Source organism: Lissotriton vulgaris, chromosome 3_1 (genome assembly GCF_964263255.1).
Source record: "Lissotriton vulgaris chromosome 3_1, aLisVul1.2, whole genome shotgun sequence".
In the NCBI taxonomy this organism is placed as follows: domain Eukaryota; kingdom Metazoa; phylum Chordata; class Amphibia; order Caudata; family Salamandridae; genus Lissotriton; species Lissotriton vulgaris.
The window spans coordinates 1,110,644,974-1,110,663,061 of NC_141689.1; the positions used below are offsets into that span (position 1 = coordinate 1,110,644,974).

Below are 18,088 nucleotides of genomic sequence, written 5' to 3' on the forward strand. Positions count from 1 at the left end.
TGCCTGAAATGGTTTATGGCCCACAGAAAGGCAAGCTGTTCTTTTTCAGCCACAGCATAGCATCTTTTTATTTGATTTCAGGGTCTTCAAGCATAAGCCGCAACAGCCCAATTATTATGGTTGCCAATTCATTGTGACAACATGGCTCCAAGCCCATAGGCACTGCCATCCTCCCTGATGACAGTAAAAACAATTCTTACCTTGAGAAAAACAATCAAACATATATGCGTCTTTAGACTAACAGACAACACTTTTCTCTCATATGCTCAAAATTTGCAATCATGAATCGCTACCACATAGGCATGGGCGGAAAATCCGTTCCGCTCGCGGATTTTGCGGATTTTCGGGAAATCCGCAATCCGCGAGATTTGCGAATTTCCTGCAAAATCCGCAAATCCGCGAGCAGCGGATTTTGCTCGCACTGCTCGCACTGTTCGCGTGAGTTCGCGCCCCGCGAATAAGTGCGAAATTGCAGAAATATGATCTAAGCAAAACTGAAAGTAACTACTTACCAGGTTCAAAAGTTCAGGCACATCATTAGTAGCCATTTCCTGTAGTGCTTCCTGAGGGGCCCCTCCAGAGTTCAGTTGCCAGTTGAAACTATTATGTGACCCTGCTCTGAACCTCAGAATAGTTACACATATGCCACAAAGGTCATGAATTACAGCTAAGGGAGACAAGCAGGAGCCAGGCTGGAAGTTAAAATCCATTAATCAGCCCCTAATTCATTATTGTCAGTTGGGGCAGGGCAGGTGTTGTAACTAATTTTGCAACAATGAAAGCACTTAGCAAGTGCAAAAGATCACTAATCAGGGCGCACTAAGGAAGCAGGTGCCAGCTAAAAAAATATTCTGTGACACATTAATCAGCCCCAAATTAATTCAGGTCACTTGAGGCAGGGAAGGTGTGCTTTGCTTTGCCGAAAATAATGTACACTGGACAACCAGAGGGTGTGGTGATGAAACAGAGGGTGGCATGGGTGGGCCAGAGGGTGGCATGAGTAGTCAGAGAGTGGCAGTGGTGACAGAGAGTGGCAGTGATGAAGAAGAGTGTCCCAAACAGGTTGGACACGTAGAAACAACAAGTTCGCAAAACTTGCGACCCGACAGGTAAGTTCGCAAATTGCGAAATTGTAAAAACCCTCGCGAACTGGCAGAAACACGGGCGAACACAAAAAAAAAAATCCGCAAATTCGCGGGAATTCGCGGATTTTGCGGATTGCGAGTTCGCAAATCCGCAAATTCGCGGATTGCCAATCCGCAAAATCCGCTCATGCCTACTACCACATCCATGAAACATCTTTCCATGAAAGAGCAGTTTATGTCTACTTCAGGTTCCTGTTTCCATATTATACGCCTGTTGAGAAGAGCCGTCCCTTTCCTCCCTTTTTCTGCAAGGCAAACTGTGGTCCAGGCCCTGGTGATCAGTCGCTTGGACTAATGCAACGTGTTGCTGGCTTCTGCTAACGAGACACTGCTATCAAAACTACAGGTGGTGCAGAACACGGCGGCTCGCCTTATTTATAATCTGCCAGCTGAACCGCCTCTGCCCCCCTTCTTCAAACCTTGCATTGGCTTTCAGTTCGGAAGAGAACTATCTTTAAACTGTGTTGTCTTACACATAAAGCCTTAACGAGTCATGGCTCTGCTTATTTAGGTACCAAACTTAGACAGTACTATCTGCCTAGACTGTTGAGATCAAGTGATAAATCACTGTTAAGCATTCAGCTTATCAAGAGGGCCTGTTTGGGCGGCATGCCTTTTTCCTATTTGGCTCCTTTATATTGTAATGATCTGCCACACTATATGAGGATCTGTACAGATCATTTTCGCTTTTGAGAATTACTGAAGACAATTTTGTTCTGAGCAATCTGCGTATGCTGCCTGGTTGCCTGGTTGCGTGAGATACCCTTCGGGGTTATTGGAGCGCTTTACAAATGGCATTAACATCCACATTGAATCTGCAGAGAGCTGTAATTATATAAAAGATAGCATACAGCAATCCATTAATGTAAAATAATCATAACCATTATTGTACAGTGATATTTCCACATGTTAAATGACATACAATAGTAAAAAGAAGGTTTCATAATCCAGAATATCAATTATACATGAATCAACCGCCTCTCCCCAATGGGTCGCAAAATTTAGTCTGAAACTCTTTTTCAAAAACATAACTAACTTTAAACAGGGAGAGAACACCTGAATCTATTGCAGCATTACAGGCATGCTATAAACATAAAAAGTGATATGTTGTGTTTCCCTGGAATAATCATCTACCATATTACAATGTGTAGTGGATCCCGCATAAAAAAAATACGTTGATGCTTTTCAGTGGATTTTGTGATAGAGTACCACCTTCTTCAGGACAAAGACAAAAATACACAATCTTCCACAAAGATTCATAGAAAGAAGATTAAAAACTTGCATAAAAGAGTAATAACTAGTACTTCACTGTGCTTTTCCAAAAGTGTAAAAGTCCCAGTGCAAAACAGTATCTCAGTGGTACACAAATCACAATCCGAAAGCATCACTCATTCATATCGCATTACCCAGGACATGCCTCCCTGCAGTGATATCACATCATTCTGATTATTTCGGGGGCAAGGTTTTGCACCATTCGATTACAACCCTACGGCTGGACCAAAGGGTTCATACTCAGTTAACCCTCAAGTTATTTTCGCTCACTGGAGTGGGAATAGTAATTTTTAGAGATCCCGTGAGAATGGTATGGACAGACAGGATGGGATTGTGATGGATGAACCCCAGGGGTCATCTACGCTTGTGGCGAATACAGAAACGGATCCACTTGATGGGACTATTCTTGGGGTGGAAACAGGGGCACCTTTACCACCTATGCTGCTGTTTGCTACCCCAAAAACTACTTCCATTAACACACCCTTGGATGCCGTAGATCCCTCTAACACCCAACTGTCATCAGTACTTGATATCAGTCACCCCGATGTACCATCAACGTACTGCGGAGAACTCAAGATTCTATCATGGGACTTGGCAAGCATTAAGGCTAAACTATCTTCCCCCGAATGGGGTGTGTTTGTTGACCAGCTTGATGTCTGCCTGTTCCAGGAGACTTTTGGAGAGAGAAGACTTTGCAAGGGTGGGCTTTGCTACATATAATATACCTGCTACTATTGGAGGGATAGGAAGGCAGTCAGGTGGATTGTCCGTTTGGGTGGCTTCCCACGTGGGTTGCTACCCTACCTCCCTGAATACCTACTCGCCGGATATACAAACAGTACTCCTCACCTTTCTATCTAAACTGAAATTAGCAATTATTAACATCTACTCCCGCCCTGTAACATTTGCGCAGGAATCTAAAACCTTAGAGGAATTAAACCTCCTTATCCAGAGGGTGCCAACTAGCTCCGTTCTGATAGTTGGTGGAGACCGAAATTGCCACTTCGAACCCCTTACAGGTGCAGTTGAGCCTATCACTAATGAGGAGGACTTGAAGTGGGCTATACCTGATCCCCAAACGTATCCAGCAAAAGCGTGGTCACCTTTGGTTCTCCAAATTAACGCCATTGTATTAATCCATTTCCTGAGGGCCTGCAACGGCCGTACTCCTTCAGATAGACCGAGTAGGCCGACATTTATTAGAATTGGCCATGCCTCCCAAATAGACTACATTCTGGTTGAATGCAGTTCTTGGCACCGGGTGAAGGATTTTGAGGTCATCACACAGACGGATAGTGATCACAACGCCCTGTCCCTATCCTTCAGTGTTCCAGATTCTGGTATAGCCCCCCCCCACACCCCCACCCCCATTGGGACAACAATTGATGATAGATTAACCCTGACCAATGATAGGAGAAGGATAAAATGGGGGGCAATAAAACAGTCCCCGGAGAAACTGTTAGAAATTTACCAAACGGTTATCCCAATACTGCAGAAACTAACTACGCTTGGAGCTGATGGAATAAACCTACCCCATCTACACGCGATTGCACCACTCCACAATCAGCTTATTGATAATTTAGCTGATATTTTAAATCCGATCAGCCGACCAAGGAGAACTAACGTTCGATCCAACTCTTGGTACAATGATAATTGTCGTAAAAGTGAAAACAGCCCTGCTGGAGGCTATCAAATGGGACAATAGGCCACTGGTAAAAAGTAGACAGGCTGACTATAAAGATGCTTATTTTAAGTGCAAAATTAGACTGGGAAAAAAATAAATGGCTAAACATTAAATCAGCCCTATTTACTCTGGATATGAAAAGTTTCTGGTAAATAATTAGGACAGGCTGTAAGTAGGGTACCCCTGTTTGTGAACCTAATATTCCTGCTGAAGTGTGGACAGATCACTTTTCAGCTTTGTACACAAATGACTGAAAATGATTTCCAAACAGACTCTATGGGTACGTTTCCCTTGGGCAATGAACGTGCAGAAGCACATCTGATACCACTGAGTAGACAGACACATGTTAGCTACGAGGGAATTACGCTCCGAGAGGTCACCTCAGCAATAGAAAGACTTCCAGCCGGAAAGGCACCAGGGTTGGACAAACTCCCTCGAGACATGTTCCGGGATGAACCCCTAATTTGGGGCCCCTACCTTCTAGTTCTGTTCAATGCCATCATGAACGGTATGCCTATCCCTAATACCTGGGCCGAAATTGTCCTGATCTTTAAAAAGGGTTCTCCATTATACCCAGCAAACTATAGACCGATCAGTTTAATCGACGTCACACAAAAACTGTTTGCTCGGGTGCTATTGGATCGAATCCAGAGTTGGTTGGAGGAAAATGACATCATCATCCCCTACCAAGCAGGGTTCAGGAAAAATACCTCCACACTCGACCAAGTGTTGAGATTTCAACTAATCACATGGAAGACAGTATCAATAGAGGGTGGCAGCCTCTACTTGATATTCGTGGACCTGAAAACTGCTGTTGATCTTGTTCCTAGACCCAAACTGTGGGGGGTTCTAAGAGATATGGGGATCCCTCCCTATTTACTCGACATCCTGATCAAGTTGCACGAAAACAACTATGCTAAAGTCAGATGTGGAAGGGGAGGACGTCAAACTAGCTGTTTCCAAGTTGGCAGAGGTGTAAGACAGGGCTGTGTGCTCGCACCGACCCTGTTTTGCCCCCTCGTCAACTCATTAATTCCATTCCTGGCTGAGTTACCAAATAATGATGCCCCTAAGTTAGCAAACACCAAGGTGGCAGCATTGATGTTTGCCGACGATACCCTCCTTTTGTCAAAAACACCAATGGGCATCCAGAGGCTATTGGACAGTTTTGCCTCATTTTGTAGTACTAGGGGCTTGACGATTAACACTACAAAAACTAAATTCATGATTGTCAATCCTCCTAAGCCAACACGTCCTAACCCACAACTGAATGGTTCATGTCTGGAAAGGGTGTGTGTTTTTGAATATCTTGGAGTAACCCTCTCAGAAGATATGCAGTGGGTGCCCCAAATAGCTAAAGCCAAGCTAAAGCTATCACAGATTGCCAGGAGTATAGCCAAACTAGCCAGGGAATCACCCTTTAAACCCATTGGTCCCGCGCTAGAAATGTATAGGGCTCAAGCGCAAGGAGCTACCCTTTATGGGCAGAATTATGGGGGAACTGCTCATCCTCCACCTTAGCTGTAGTTGAGAACAGTTTTTTAAGACAAATAACGGGCCTACCAATGGGTACTCCATTAGTCCCCCTACGACTAGATTTGGGTATTTTGCCAATTGAAGATGAGATTGCCCTTAAACCCCTAACATTCTGGCGTAGACTCTGGGCCACTCCCGAATTAGCAGCATATCAGGATGATACCAAAGAGCTTTTATCTTACCCGGGTCTGTTGAAAGGGTCCCCTGGTTTGCTCACGTGAAACATGAGTGCGAAAAAATTGGCCGACCTTCCCTGTGGAGTACTTCAGCCACTACTAGCAATTTAGTCGCCTGAGCATTATTACCGAAGACCTATCATATAATAAAGCTCAAAGCCATGCAGACAAATCCTGAACAGGGTTCCCTTACGACACAGTTTCTTACAGTAAAGGACAGCTATGAGTTAGAAACCTTTCTGGATGATATCTTGCCTTTGGTTGCAAAAAAATTGTATCTACAGTTTAGATATAGCACCTTGCCAGTACGTGTGGTTACCAAAAAATGGGCTGGGCAGAAAGAGGAGGGTTGTCCTGTATGCATTACACAAGAGGAAACAGAAATGCATATTTTATTCTTTTGCCCCGGTTATCAACAAGCGAGGCAGTACTGGCTTGTACAGCTTTGCCGAAATTTGGGCTTTAAGCATTGCAGGGAGGCTTTTCGAGTTTTAAAATATGACACATCTAAACCAATTGTGTTTGCCGTTTCACGATATCTAAACACAATTTGGCGAAGGAGATGGGCTTTTATTCAAAAGGGAAAAAAACTATAAAGTGTATATTGGTAAAACATCTTTTATTTGATTGCCAGAGTAATGTTCAAGATATTGTTTTGTAGCCTATATTTTAATGTATATGGACCCATTTTCGATTAACTGATTTTTTATTGTAAACAGTGTAATTCCTATTTTAATATTATTTATATAAACATAGCTACTATTTTTCTCTGCTACCTGCCGATTGTATCATATTAAATGACATATTCTGGCATTGTTGCTCAATTCTCTGCCCCCCTCCCTTCTCCCAAACCGTCAGGCAAATTTTCTGAATCTGATTTAAAATTGGTATTGGTTCATCTGTGGAGTGTTACCTAATCATGTATTTATTGATTTACAATGCATGTTGTTTTTTTATTATGTCTACTTTTTAAGGTCCTAGTGACCGAAATAAAAGATTTTTTTTTTTTTTTAAATTTTTGAAAACCTTTATTGTGCCTGAATAACAGAACAAATACGGGCCCACAACCATCAGGCCGGCCACGGTATGACATCAGCACAAGTGCAAGCAATACAGTCCCCCCACAGCTGTGAATAAAAGTAGCAAGCAATGAACGTTACATTGGAAAGAGTCACGCCGCCGGGGGAGAGGAGAAGTGGAGGTTAATTTTTTTAATTTTTTTTTGTCGTTTTCATCAAAAGAAGGCAGTGAAGATAAAATAATAAGAGGATTCGAGTCCGCACAGTAACTTCACACTATGGGTAGGCCACGTTATATCTGAAAACATCAACGGAGGTTTAACATCCAGTACAGTGTGGCGGTGCAAATCAGAAGCAAACAATCTACTACCATTCATGCACCCCAAACATCGTCGCCCCATCCCTACCATACCCAACCCAGACCCGGAGTCGAACCAAAGTAAAAGCGCAGAGAATAGAAAGGAAGGCCCATAGAACTAAGAGTAAATCAAGTTACCCCACCCACCCTGCAACATTGTGGAGGCTACGGCCTGCCCCCCCCCCCCACAGAGTGCCTGTCGCCCCGTAAAACCCGAAATATAGACAAGGAAGAAGAAGGAAAGAAGGAGAAGGAAAAAGAACAGTAATACCTATGATATAGGGAGTGAGAGAGAGCGAATCTATCTGCCGTCCCAAAAAGAAAAAAGGGCGGGGAGGAGCCCACTCGATACCATATCGCCCGGAGGTCCCGACCCTTCACTGAGACCCACAACACAAATATCGGCATTCCTGAAAGTCAATACAGAATCAAATAGTCTTACAATACAATTGTGGAGAAGCATCGTGCGATGTGCGCCCAGTAAACACGTTAGCCAGTTCCAACCCCATCCCCTCAGCCAGCTAAATCAATCAGCAGCGAGAGAGCAGCCTAGCCCTGACCCGATCGTGGATGTGACCTCCCGCAGACTTCCCCGGGAGAGCCTTTCCCCCCGTGCACATCAGGGCAACATGGCCGCCTGAAAGAAGAAGACGAAGCAGGATCCCAAAATGGCCACCGACCATCGATATAAGTTCCTTTGTCCTCCATGCATAAGTCCATAAAGGCCACTGAGGAATAGAGAGTCCACGGGGAGAAGGGTGAAGACCACCAGTCAGAAGTCGACACGTAGGACAAATGTTGCTCCGCTGAGTCCCCAAATAAACTCGGTGATGCAGGCGGCAAGAAGTCACGCCCGGAGGAAAGGGGAAACAATGTAGCTGTCACGGGACTGGAGGGCTGCAAGCCGTCGGCTTCGGTAGAGGCAACCGCAAGTGTAGCATCAGCACAGGCACGGTGAAACATTGTAGCATCATGGAGTGGCAAAGGCAGATTCACACTCTGCTGGGGGCAGACGCTGCGTTCGCGATTCACGGCGGTCATCATGGCGTCCAGTTGAGTACCCAGTGCTTGGAAGCCATCAAACATCTCCGAGCGGAGTTCACGGAGGGCGGCAAGGATAGTCCCTTGAGGCGAGTTCCTGCACCGGTGCTCGCAAGTCGGTGTCCCGCGCCGGCAGGGCAAGGCTGTCTACGGGCAGGAGTGTACAAGCTTTCTCGGGTCGCGGGAGAACAAAGGGAGTCATGGCGCCGGGCACACGATAGTGGAGCTGGGGGGGGGCGCCGCATAGGCGAGTATCTCCAGGAGACCTCGACACCGCCAGCACCCAAGGCAAAACAAGCACACCTCCCACCAGTCGTTTCCCACCAGGCTGGGCAGTGGAGAAAGGTCAGTAGACGTCGCTGTGCTGGTTCGCCGGACACCATGCGCCGCTCACCTTCCACTCGGAGTACCAACAAAGGGAAACACCGTCCACGGGCTTCTCAACTCGGCCGTCCCAGTACAGGCGTAGTCTGCAGGGGACGTCAGCTGCAGTGTGGTGGCGACTGTCTCACTTGCAAAGGCGCCGCCACTGAGTCGTCTGCGCTACCCAGCTGAGCGGACCATATCCGAGTCCCAGGAGCCGACGACGAGCGGCAGCGCAGGCGAGGGTCCGGGGCGGGGAACCGTACTTCGAGTTTCCCCAGCACCCGAGCACGCTAGGAGGTCAAAAACGGATCCATGCGTTCAGCTCGTCCTCACACGCATTCCGCCACCGGATTCAGTCAGGAAGGACAACAGGATTTCGTTGCGGAGCTCAAGGGTCGGCGGAGCCGGGCGACTACACGTCCGCTCCGGTCGCCATCTTGGCTCCTCCCCCCCGAAATAAAAGTTTTTGAAACAAAAAGTAGTTTTTACCCCTCCGCTATCCAACACTTTCCCTACTGTTGCACTCTCTGGAGTGGGAATAGTAATTTTTACCCCTCCGCTATCCAACACTTTCCCTGCTTTTGTACTCACTGGAGTGGGAATATTAATGTTTCCCCCTCCGCTATCCAGCACTTTCCCTGCTGTTGCTCTCACTGGAGTGGAAATAATAAATTTTACCCTTCCGCTATCCAACAATTCTTCCTGCTATTGTAATTATTGTGTTGTGAAATGCATGTTTAATTTTTTTTTAATAGTTTAATGTGTTAATTAATTATTTATTTTATTTTACATTATTGATATATGGATATATTTTATTTTTATTTAATTTAAAAAGTTTATCATTTAAATAAAGACAATAGTTAATAAAATGTATTTAAGTACATATATGTATATGTACACATTTTTGTGTGTTTATATTTTTTTAATTACGTTTATTTGTTATATTTAGTTAAAATACATATTAAATGTAATTTATTTAGTTAAAAATATTAATATTATTTGATATATTTTGTGTAAGTTATATATATTTTTTAAGTCAATATTTTTTACATCTATATTTTTTACTTCGATATTTTTTGATTCAATCTTATTGTACTTACCTGCTTAAGTATTGGGAGTTGATATTTTTGTATTCCATATTTTTACATAGATATTTTTGTAAACTATTTTTTATATCAATATTTAAACATGGAACCTTTTCAATAGGTGTTCGGCTGTGTGGGTAGGTTTGGTTACATGCTGGGTGAAGGGAGGTTTCCGAGGTTTTTTAGAAGGGCCGTAGAGTTTGAGTTGGTGCAGTCTTCCAGGTTAAAGTTAAGGTCTCAAAGGAGGATGAAGGTGCTGGCGATTAAAAGGGTCGGAACCAAGTCTGTGATGTTGCTGGCGAAATTGTTGAGGGGACTTGATGGTCAGTATACAAGGGTTCCCCCAGTGTAGAAGTTAGCTGTGATGCGCATCATGCAAGTGATGTGTTCCATGTAGCTGGAGGGATGCCTGGTAAGGTGGTCTATTTGATGTTGTCTTTGCATATGAAGGCAACTTTACCTCCAAGATTATGTGTATGGTCTTGTCTGGTGATCTTGAAGCTGGCGCAAATGTCTGTAGCGATGTCCAGTGTATGTAGAGGTTTGGTTTAGCCATGTATTTTTAAGAGCCTGGTCGTGCAGTAAGTCCCATATCTGTGGTGTGTTTGGTGAGCAAGCACTTGTTGAGTAGCATGGTTGGTCTGTGCGAGCCTGTGGCTAGTTTGTAGGAGTGTGAGCGAGGGAGCTGCTTTTGGTGCACCCACTTCATGTGCCTGCTGGGCACAGCTGCCATTAAGAAGTTCCTGGGATATGGGAGGGAGAAATGAGGGTAGTGGGTGATATGTAGATAGATGATGGGAAATTAAGTTCTCTTGCTTTTCTTTGTCTTTTAAATATGGCTTTGGCGAGAAACCAGTGATGTCACTTACTGTGCAGATACATGATAGGAAACAATGGTCTCAAAAGTGCTCTGATTAATCACACATTAAATTCTGTATCTCATAAATTCATTGTGCACTGCGACCAATCCTTTTTTACATTTTTTTTGCACTAAAGCAGGCTTTTTTAATGTTTCAATCAGCAACTGTGTGCGAGTCACACATATATGAGCACATATGATAACATGCACAATCACACACAGATAAACAATGCATAAGGGCCCACAGTCCAGCTGTTTTCAGCACATCTTGCGTTGTTCAAGCCAGCGGGTATGACTTTAATATGGTAACTCGTGGAAATACAGGCGTGCGCAAATGCAGTTGGCATGCATTCACGCATTCAAGCCAGGCGTATTGGCAACAGTCCTTCTGTACTGGCAGCTAATTAGTATCACCGATGTAAGCATTCTCCAAGTGTTTTCATTGATACCGATTTTTGTTATTGTACGTAACGTTTATCATCATCGTCGTCTTATATTTTTAATGTCCGCATTATATCCTTAGAATGTTGAGATGTGGATTCCAAGGCCTTGGTCCACTCTGGAAGGAAATGGAGCCTTCTGAAAGGAAACGGGTGTTCCGTGACCATAGTAGCTCCGAAAGTGTACTTTCGCATCTTGTTCCAAAAATATTCAAGATACAGTTTCTTTTCCTATGTTTTTTTGCAATACACTATCTGCCATTAGTTCTTCCTGTGTGGTTTTTGAACTCTAATTGTTATGGCAGAATTTATAAACGGGCAGCTTAAAAAACAATGGTTTAATTTCAGAAAACGCTTATTTTCCACACTGTACTAGTAGATAGTAAAACACTGATTCCCAATATATTCTGTTGCTGAACAGAGATAGGTTGTCGGTTCACGTTTCTAATAGGGAGGCCCCTCTCAAATAGTGCCCCTCATGCTCCCTGTTGGCGATAGAGGGAAAGCCGCGTGACCTGTCCCGCTGCGCCGCGCGCCAGGCGGGCAGACGAGGGATGGATCCCCTCTGATGCCTCGATAAATAGCAGCCGCGGCGCCAGTAATCCCCGGGCCTGTGTAGGAGCGGCGCGAGCGCCGCGTGGGCGTCAGCGCGCGCGTCGATGGGAGATGAACCAAAGGATCGCAGTGGGAGTGGGCGGGAGAGCTGTGTTCCTGCAAAGCTCCAAAGACAGCCAGCAACGCCGTATTGGTTTATTGATTATGTAATGTTCACTTCGGATTTATAAACTAACTCGTTAATTTCATGCCATTATCACAGGCTGGGTGAAAATGACTTCGACATGGAAGCAGTAAACGTCCTCTGCAGCGTCCTGAGCTCTCCGCGGTGTAAACTACAAGTGCTGGGGTAGGAGTGTGGATTATTTTAATTTTTGCTTCTTATAGACTGTTTGGAGGCTATTAGCCCAGGTTTATGCCGAGAACCCTGTATTTTTACAACTGGCGCTTCTCTACTTCAGCCCCCTCCCCCCACAAAGTCTTATATTTGTTACTTTGGCAAAAAAAATGCAGGAAAGATCACCATTCTCTACTGTTCAGCTTGGTTTCTGTAAATCATCAAAATGTATGAGTTCTGTCTTCTTAAAGTACAATAACGTTTTTGTTGAATCACTTGTGGTTTTTCAAGCTGAATAAAGTTACGCTCAAAGTACTTGGATATATCTTGCAGAGAGCCATGTTTGAAAAAAAGCACATGAAACATCGAGCGATAGAGGGGGATGAGTTGTTATACTCCTTTTTTTATGCTCTTTTCTTGGGTTGGAAAAAGTGCAGTGTCCAGGTTACTACATATTTCTACCCTTTCCGATGATTTAAAAGAAAAAAACAGTTTTATTGGTTATGTAAAGCGGTAACAATGAATGTCAAACCTGCCCATTTACCCTCTCAAACCAGGTGCTCATGTGCTGTCCATAAATGCAAGGCAAGCTGAGAAACGTTTTTTTTTTTAGGCAAGGTACCCATTTATATAGAGAGAGAACTCTAAAGGCATAGATTGTACTGCATCTCCGGATTGTATTTATATTCTCACTGCACTAGAGGATTAGCTTTAGAGGTAGTGCGGAAATCTAGCTGACCTTCTGGTATGATGCCGTGACAGGGCCCTTTAACTCTTTATTGCTCTGCTTCATATAATCTTAGTCACTTGTACACTTTTATAGCGCACTTATCCCTAAAAAAGGGCTATCTTGATGCAAGCAAGTCCACCCCCAAACAGATACTTTTCCACTGTGCTTTGGAAATCTTTCGAAGAGGAGTGGGCCCATGCGGATGCTGAAAGGTAATTCTATGTGGCAACCACTTGATTGATTAGCCCATCCTCCTTTGGGTAGAGTCAGAGTGCTGCCCTTGTAGAAGATTTTTTATGAGATCACTGTGCCTTTCACTGCTGTTGTTATCAGAGGACCATGCAAGCTAAGTGGTCGATTAGGATGGCGGACGGACTTGCGTCCGTCCGCCACCCCCGAGGTGGAGATATCGTCCGCAGGGGCAGCGGCATTCCCTCCATTGGGATTAGGATGTGACCGCCACCCTGGCGGTCACATCCTGTATATTTAACATTGCGGCGGGTGCTGGTTTAAGCAGCACCCGCCGCAAGGTTAAATATGCATGCTTTGCATTTGCATGCACAAAGTGGCTGGCACCGCGCGGTGCCTGCCACTTTGTACATGCAAATGCAGGTACCCCCCCACCCCCCGACACCCTTATGTCCACATGCTTTTCCACGGCGGAAAATCCGCCGCGAAAAAGCATGTTTACAAACCCATCGTAATTTGGCTGGCGGTGTCTTGCAGATACCGCCACCAAATAGCGGCCAACACCCGCGGATCAGCGGCGGATGGACCTGCCGTCCGCCGCTGATCCCACCGCTATCATAATCTGGCGGTGGGTGTTTTGGAGGTCCGCAGCGGTGAATCCGCATCCTCCGGGCCAGCGGTGGCTTCCACTGGCCCGGAGGATGCGGATTCAACGCAATCATAATCGACCCCTTAGTGTGAGCAACCTAGATTATACGGACATTTAAATGCCTTACACGCGTCTAACATTTGGAATTAATGCCCCAGCTGAGAAGAGATCAGATAATACACCACTGCTTTTCGAATCGCTAATATAATACAGTTTCATAGCAATGTAAGTTGTAGGCTTCCTTGAACTGAGCGATGATGGTGTTATGCACAGCGACATCAGGTAGAGAAGCAACATCGCCCAATGCTGTTCCTAGTGGGCACAGAAGCTGAATGGCCTTCTTTGGGACCATATGTTATGTACACTGCAAGGTCCTAATATAGGATCACTAGTAAGTGAAGGTGAAAAATCTTCTATTTCAAATGACACTCCATCAAAGTTTAGTCCTACCTCAGCCACATAACAGAGATCTGATTTTAATTGGATTTATCAAGGGCTTTCCCCCTAATAAGACATAAACCACCCAGTGCGATTGTACACTCATCGTGGCTGCTTTTAGAATGCTCTTTCATTTCCTGTGGGATACCTTTCGGAGGACTAAAGAAGCAGAAAGATAGTGACACCCCTTCACTGGGGACATCCTGACCACTGACCCTCAGTCAGGTTATACATTGCTTATGAATAGAATCAGTACCAAGGCTCATCCTCGATGTGCAATCAGTAATGAGTACCAAATATTACTCTTGACAATTGTCAACTCCAAAGGCAGCAGATGTCGCTTATTATTGTAGCGTCTGGATCAGGGTGGTCCCACCTACGACGAAGTCACTGCTTATCTTCACAATCCGGCATAAATGTGGCTGTCCTGGACCGATTCAGCGATTTATTCATTCATTCATTCATTTCTAAAGCACACGGACATAGCAGACATCACTGCACAGTAACACCTACTGTTAAAAAGGGTTCCAAAGACAACCGGTAACCAAAGACCCTTTTATGTTGCCCGGCGGTATCGCCTCTATGACCCACCAATATTAATCAATGAAGAAGCAGGCGCTGGAGACTGGAAGGCGGGAAACGAGGATTTTATTCTCTCCGGAGGAGAACACATCAATTCAGACAGCAAGTATCGTCACGAGGTGCTCTAACCACATCTCTGAGGCCGGGCCTCTTATACTAGAGTTTACGACCTTTATTGCACATAACACATTCTCGTAATATTTTAATACTTGAAAGAACATCCTCGGAATCTCCCCTCCAGACCCGTTCCCACATACATTTACAGTTGGATTCCCCACCCCGGTCACAACAGGTGATGGTGGTCGCACAGCAGGGCATTCCGCCGATTCACGGAATGCGTGGGGTTGATCGGATCTCATGGGGTGGGGGCTTTGATCGGTTCGGGGGTCTTTTGATGGGGAGGGGAAGCTTCCTACTGTACGGGGTAATAAACAGTATCCGCAGGGTCAGGTGGCAGCCTGGGAACGAGGAAGACAAACGGGGACACAGGAAAAGGGGGTTTGCATCAAAAGGATCTGAGGCCATGAAAGGAATGAGGGGAGGTGTCGCGCTGGGAACAGGATGGGATTCTGTGGTGAAGCTGCGCTGAAGAGGGGTTTATGACCCAAGGCATGAGAGAGCGGGGGTTGTCAGCGTGCGGGGGGATGCTTGCGAGGTTAAGAGAGAGAGAGACGCGCTGGCTATCAGCGAGGGGCAGGGAGGCCATGGTGCTCAAAATGGCTGCCGCTTACGCGCACGAATGGGCCTGGAAAGGGGCAAGATGGCGCCGATAATGTTCACCAAGTTTGTATTTATTTTTCACAGTCCTCCCTTTAACATTTCCAAGACATCTTGCTGGCCTATTTCCTATCTACCCCTATATGCAGTGATCATAAGTAAGGGAGAGGGGACTTGGGTGAAAGAACTGTACGTAAACATCACATTATAAACATCATATTGAAAAATCTCATCAGTCAGTAGGCGGGTTCATTGTTAAGTTGGTTGCAGGAAAAAGTCATCGTAATGCAATATCAGACTAGAATCACGTAGCGAGGGCGTTGGGTACAGATCATAGAATAAGAACTGGTAAATTATCATATAAATAAGTCCTTTTTGTATACGGTGGGTGCATAGTCAGTCCAATGGTGATTGGGAGAGAAAGGAGATACAGTAAAAATATCAGAGTTCTTCGTTGTCCTTTTGTCGTCTTCTGTCGGCACTGTTGAACACCTGGATTACCTATCAACAGAAATGTTCATGTGGATCGAGTCGTTGGGGGTAATTGTGAGATCAGTTCGTTTCTTGAGTCTCTGTGGTGGGCATTTCCTGTTGCTTCCATCATCTCCAAGGTGCTTGGTAGCGGGCAGAACCACAGACTTTGTTTATCTTTTCTTCGGGGGCGACCCTTGGTGGAGTTCTAGGTCACCGTTCTGGGATTTAACACAGTTCGTGGTCTACTTAGTCGGAGCTCCCTCCCTTCTGACGTAGGGAGTACTCTTCTCTGGGTAGCTCAGTAGGATTTGGAGGAACTTGGGAGTTCGGGTGGAAAGGTGCGGGTGTGAACAGTCCTTATGGTAGGTCGGAGGAAGAGGGGATGGAGCAAGGCCAAGTCGGGAACAGATCAGGGGGGGGGGGGCGGAGAGTTTTGCGTCAGGCGAGTCCGAGACCATGTTCAGAGAGCGGGGGCTTTTTGGCACACGTTGATCATAGAGCAGGGGCTTCAGGTCAGCCCTTTCCTTAGCTTTGTTTGAAACAGTGCCCCGTCCTGCGACTCCTTACTGCCGTGGTCTCGCCTTGGCCTCCGTTGCTGACGTTCCACAATCCGCAGTCAGGCCGCGTGCTCCCACATCCGGTCTCTTTCTCCTCCGACAGTGATATCCTTAAATGAGTGTTGAAAAGACAGTCTTTAGAGATTTTGCAGAAAAAGGTAATTACATGAATCTATTTTCTTTCCCAACACCAAGCGACTAGCGTAAGCACTCGCTACATTTGAGATTTTTGCGGCTTACGTATAAACAATTGATGATGGGTTTGCTGGATTCCTTGCAACTTCCTTTTGTTGGCTAATTCTTTGACGCTTTGATGATTATTACGTTCATTTGTCATATGTCTATTATAGTAGATGTCAGTTCTTCTGGCAGAGACCCATTTCCCTAGTACGAGTCTTGCAAGGCTAGGCTAGTCTTCAGGGCCTTGTATTTTACAAAAAGTGCAACGTGCTATTCACCATAGTCTGATAAGCATCCTTCTGAGGGATGAACATAGGCTAAACGAGTCTGCATTACATAAAAACATCTTATTTTCAACCATGCCTACTGCAACAAGTTCTTTCGTTTTTCAATCTAATTTTCAACTTTGCACACATCCTTCTAACTTTCTATATAAATCCTCGCAACCTGGTTACTACAAAAACTCGGGAGGGGTGGTTTGCAATAATTATTAAACTTATCCTCGGGGAAGGAGGGATCTGATGGATACCAAACTGGGGGCATTTTGGGTAGATGGGGGTGTCTCGATCATTTCTTACAGCTTGGGGTACGGAGACAATTTTCAATGGGGATGGTCGCATCACCACAGACACATTTTTATCATAGGAGCCACTGACAAATAGTTCCCTGAGAGTGGGTCAAATTTAGGGAACCTTAGTCGTCTTACCTGTCCCTTTCCTATCGGCCAATTTAAATTTCATCCATATTTTAGTAGAAAAGGAGAGGTAGTAACGTGGTACCAATACAATTTTATTTAGGACAGATTTGCACAAATACTTGTGGTATTTGGGGCCAATCAGGAGGTGCACCAGGTTCGCCAATTAGGTGCCAGTTGCTAGGAAGAGGGAAAGTGTGGAGGGGTGGAAGAGTGAGTGAGAGAAAGAGAGAGAGAGAGAGAGAGAGAGAGAGAGAGAGAGAGAGACAATAGGCCGAACAGTACACGTGTGACATAGAGAATGACCGTGTATTGTTTGGGCTATTCAGTGCGTTACCCAACGTTAGACGTTTCGGGTCTGTGTTAGGAGGTGGGAAGCATGCAGTTTTGGGACAGAAAAGCGTTAGATTTGGTAAAAAGGTCGTGAGAGCGTCCTTGTTGTGCCATTTTGTAGCGCTAGTCCGTCTTCATGCATCGGGCGTGACGTGGTTCCAGATCCCTTATGATACTCTAATCGGGATTCTAATGTAACCTGCAGAGGGAAAAAGGGGGAGAAAAAGGGGAGGTAGGGGGACAACATTCGAACACATCAAATGTAAGGGCACGAAAATCCTTTACTTACCACATAATCGTACTTGTCTCTTCGGGATATAATCCCTTAGGGTTCTGGTTTCTTAAAGTCATGGGGGCAGGCAATGTGATAGGTGGTTCATGGGGAGGTTCGAGGATGGCGTTAAGGATCGTGTGTAGTGAAAAACGCTAAAAGAGGAATCAGAGGTGCCTAGCGCGAGGTACCCGGTTTCGTAGATGTATCCGGTCATCGGGGTCCCAAAATCATTCCCAAAGCTGTGATGTTCTTAAGGCATACCAGTTCTTTGTTCAACCCTGTACCTTAGTACCTTCGACCACCATATCCTTATAGCAATTTATCAATCACACCATTTTACTTTACCCATTCTCTGAAGTCGAGGTCCTTCTTCGTAAGCAGCGTATCATACCTTCGTT

The 18,088-nt window shown here is 45.3% G+C and overlaps 1 protein-coding gene across 1 annotated transcript in view; it reads left to right on the forward strand.

The window, feature by feature from the left end:
• Positions 1 to 18,088, forward strand: part of LOC147727508 (NACHT, LRR and PYD domains-containing protein 12-like) — a 510,438-nt gene that overhangs the window by 384,910 nt on the left and 107,440 nt on the right. The window contains exon 4 of the mRNA XM_086963128.1: positions 11,799 to 11,885. Within this exon, the coding sequence (XP_086819254.1) occupies positions 11,799 to 11,885 (87 nt within the window). The remainder of the gene's footprint in view (positions 1 to 11,798; positions 11,886 to 18,088) is intronic.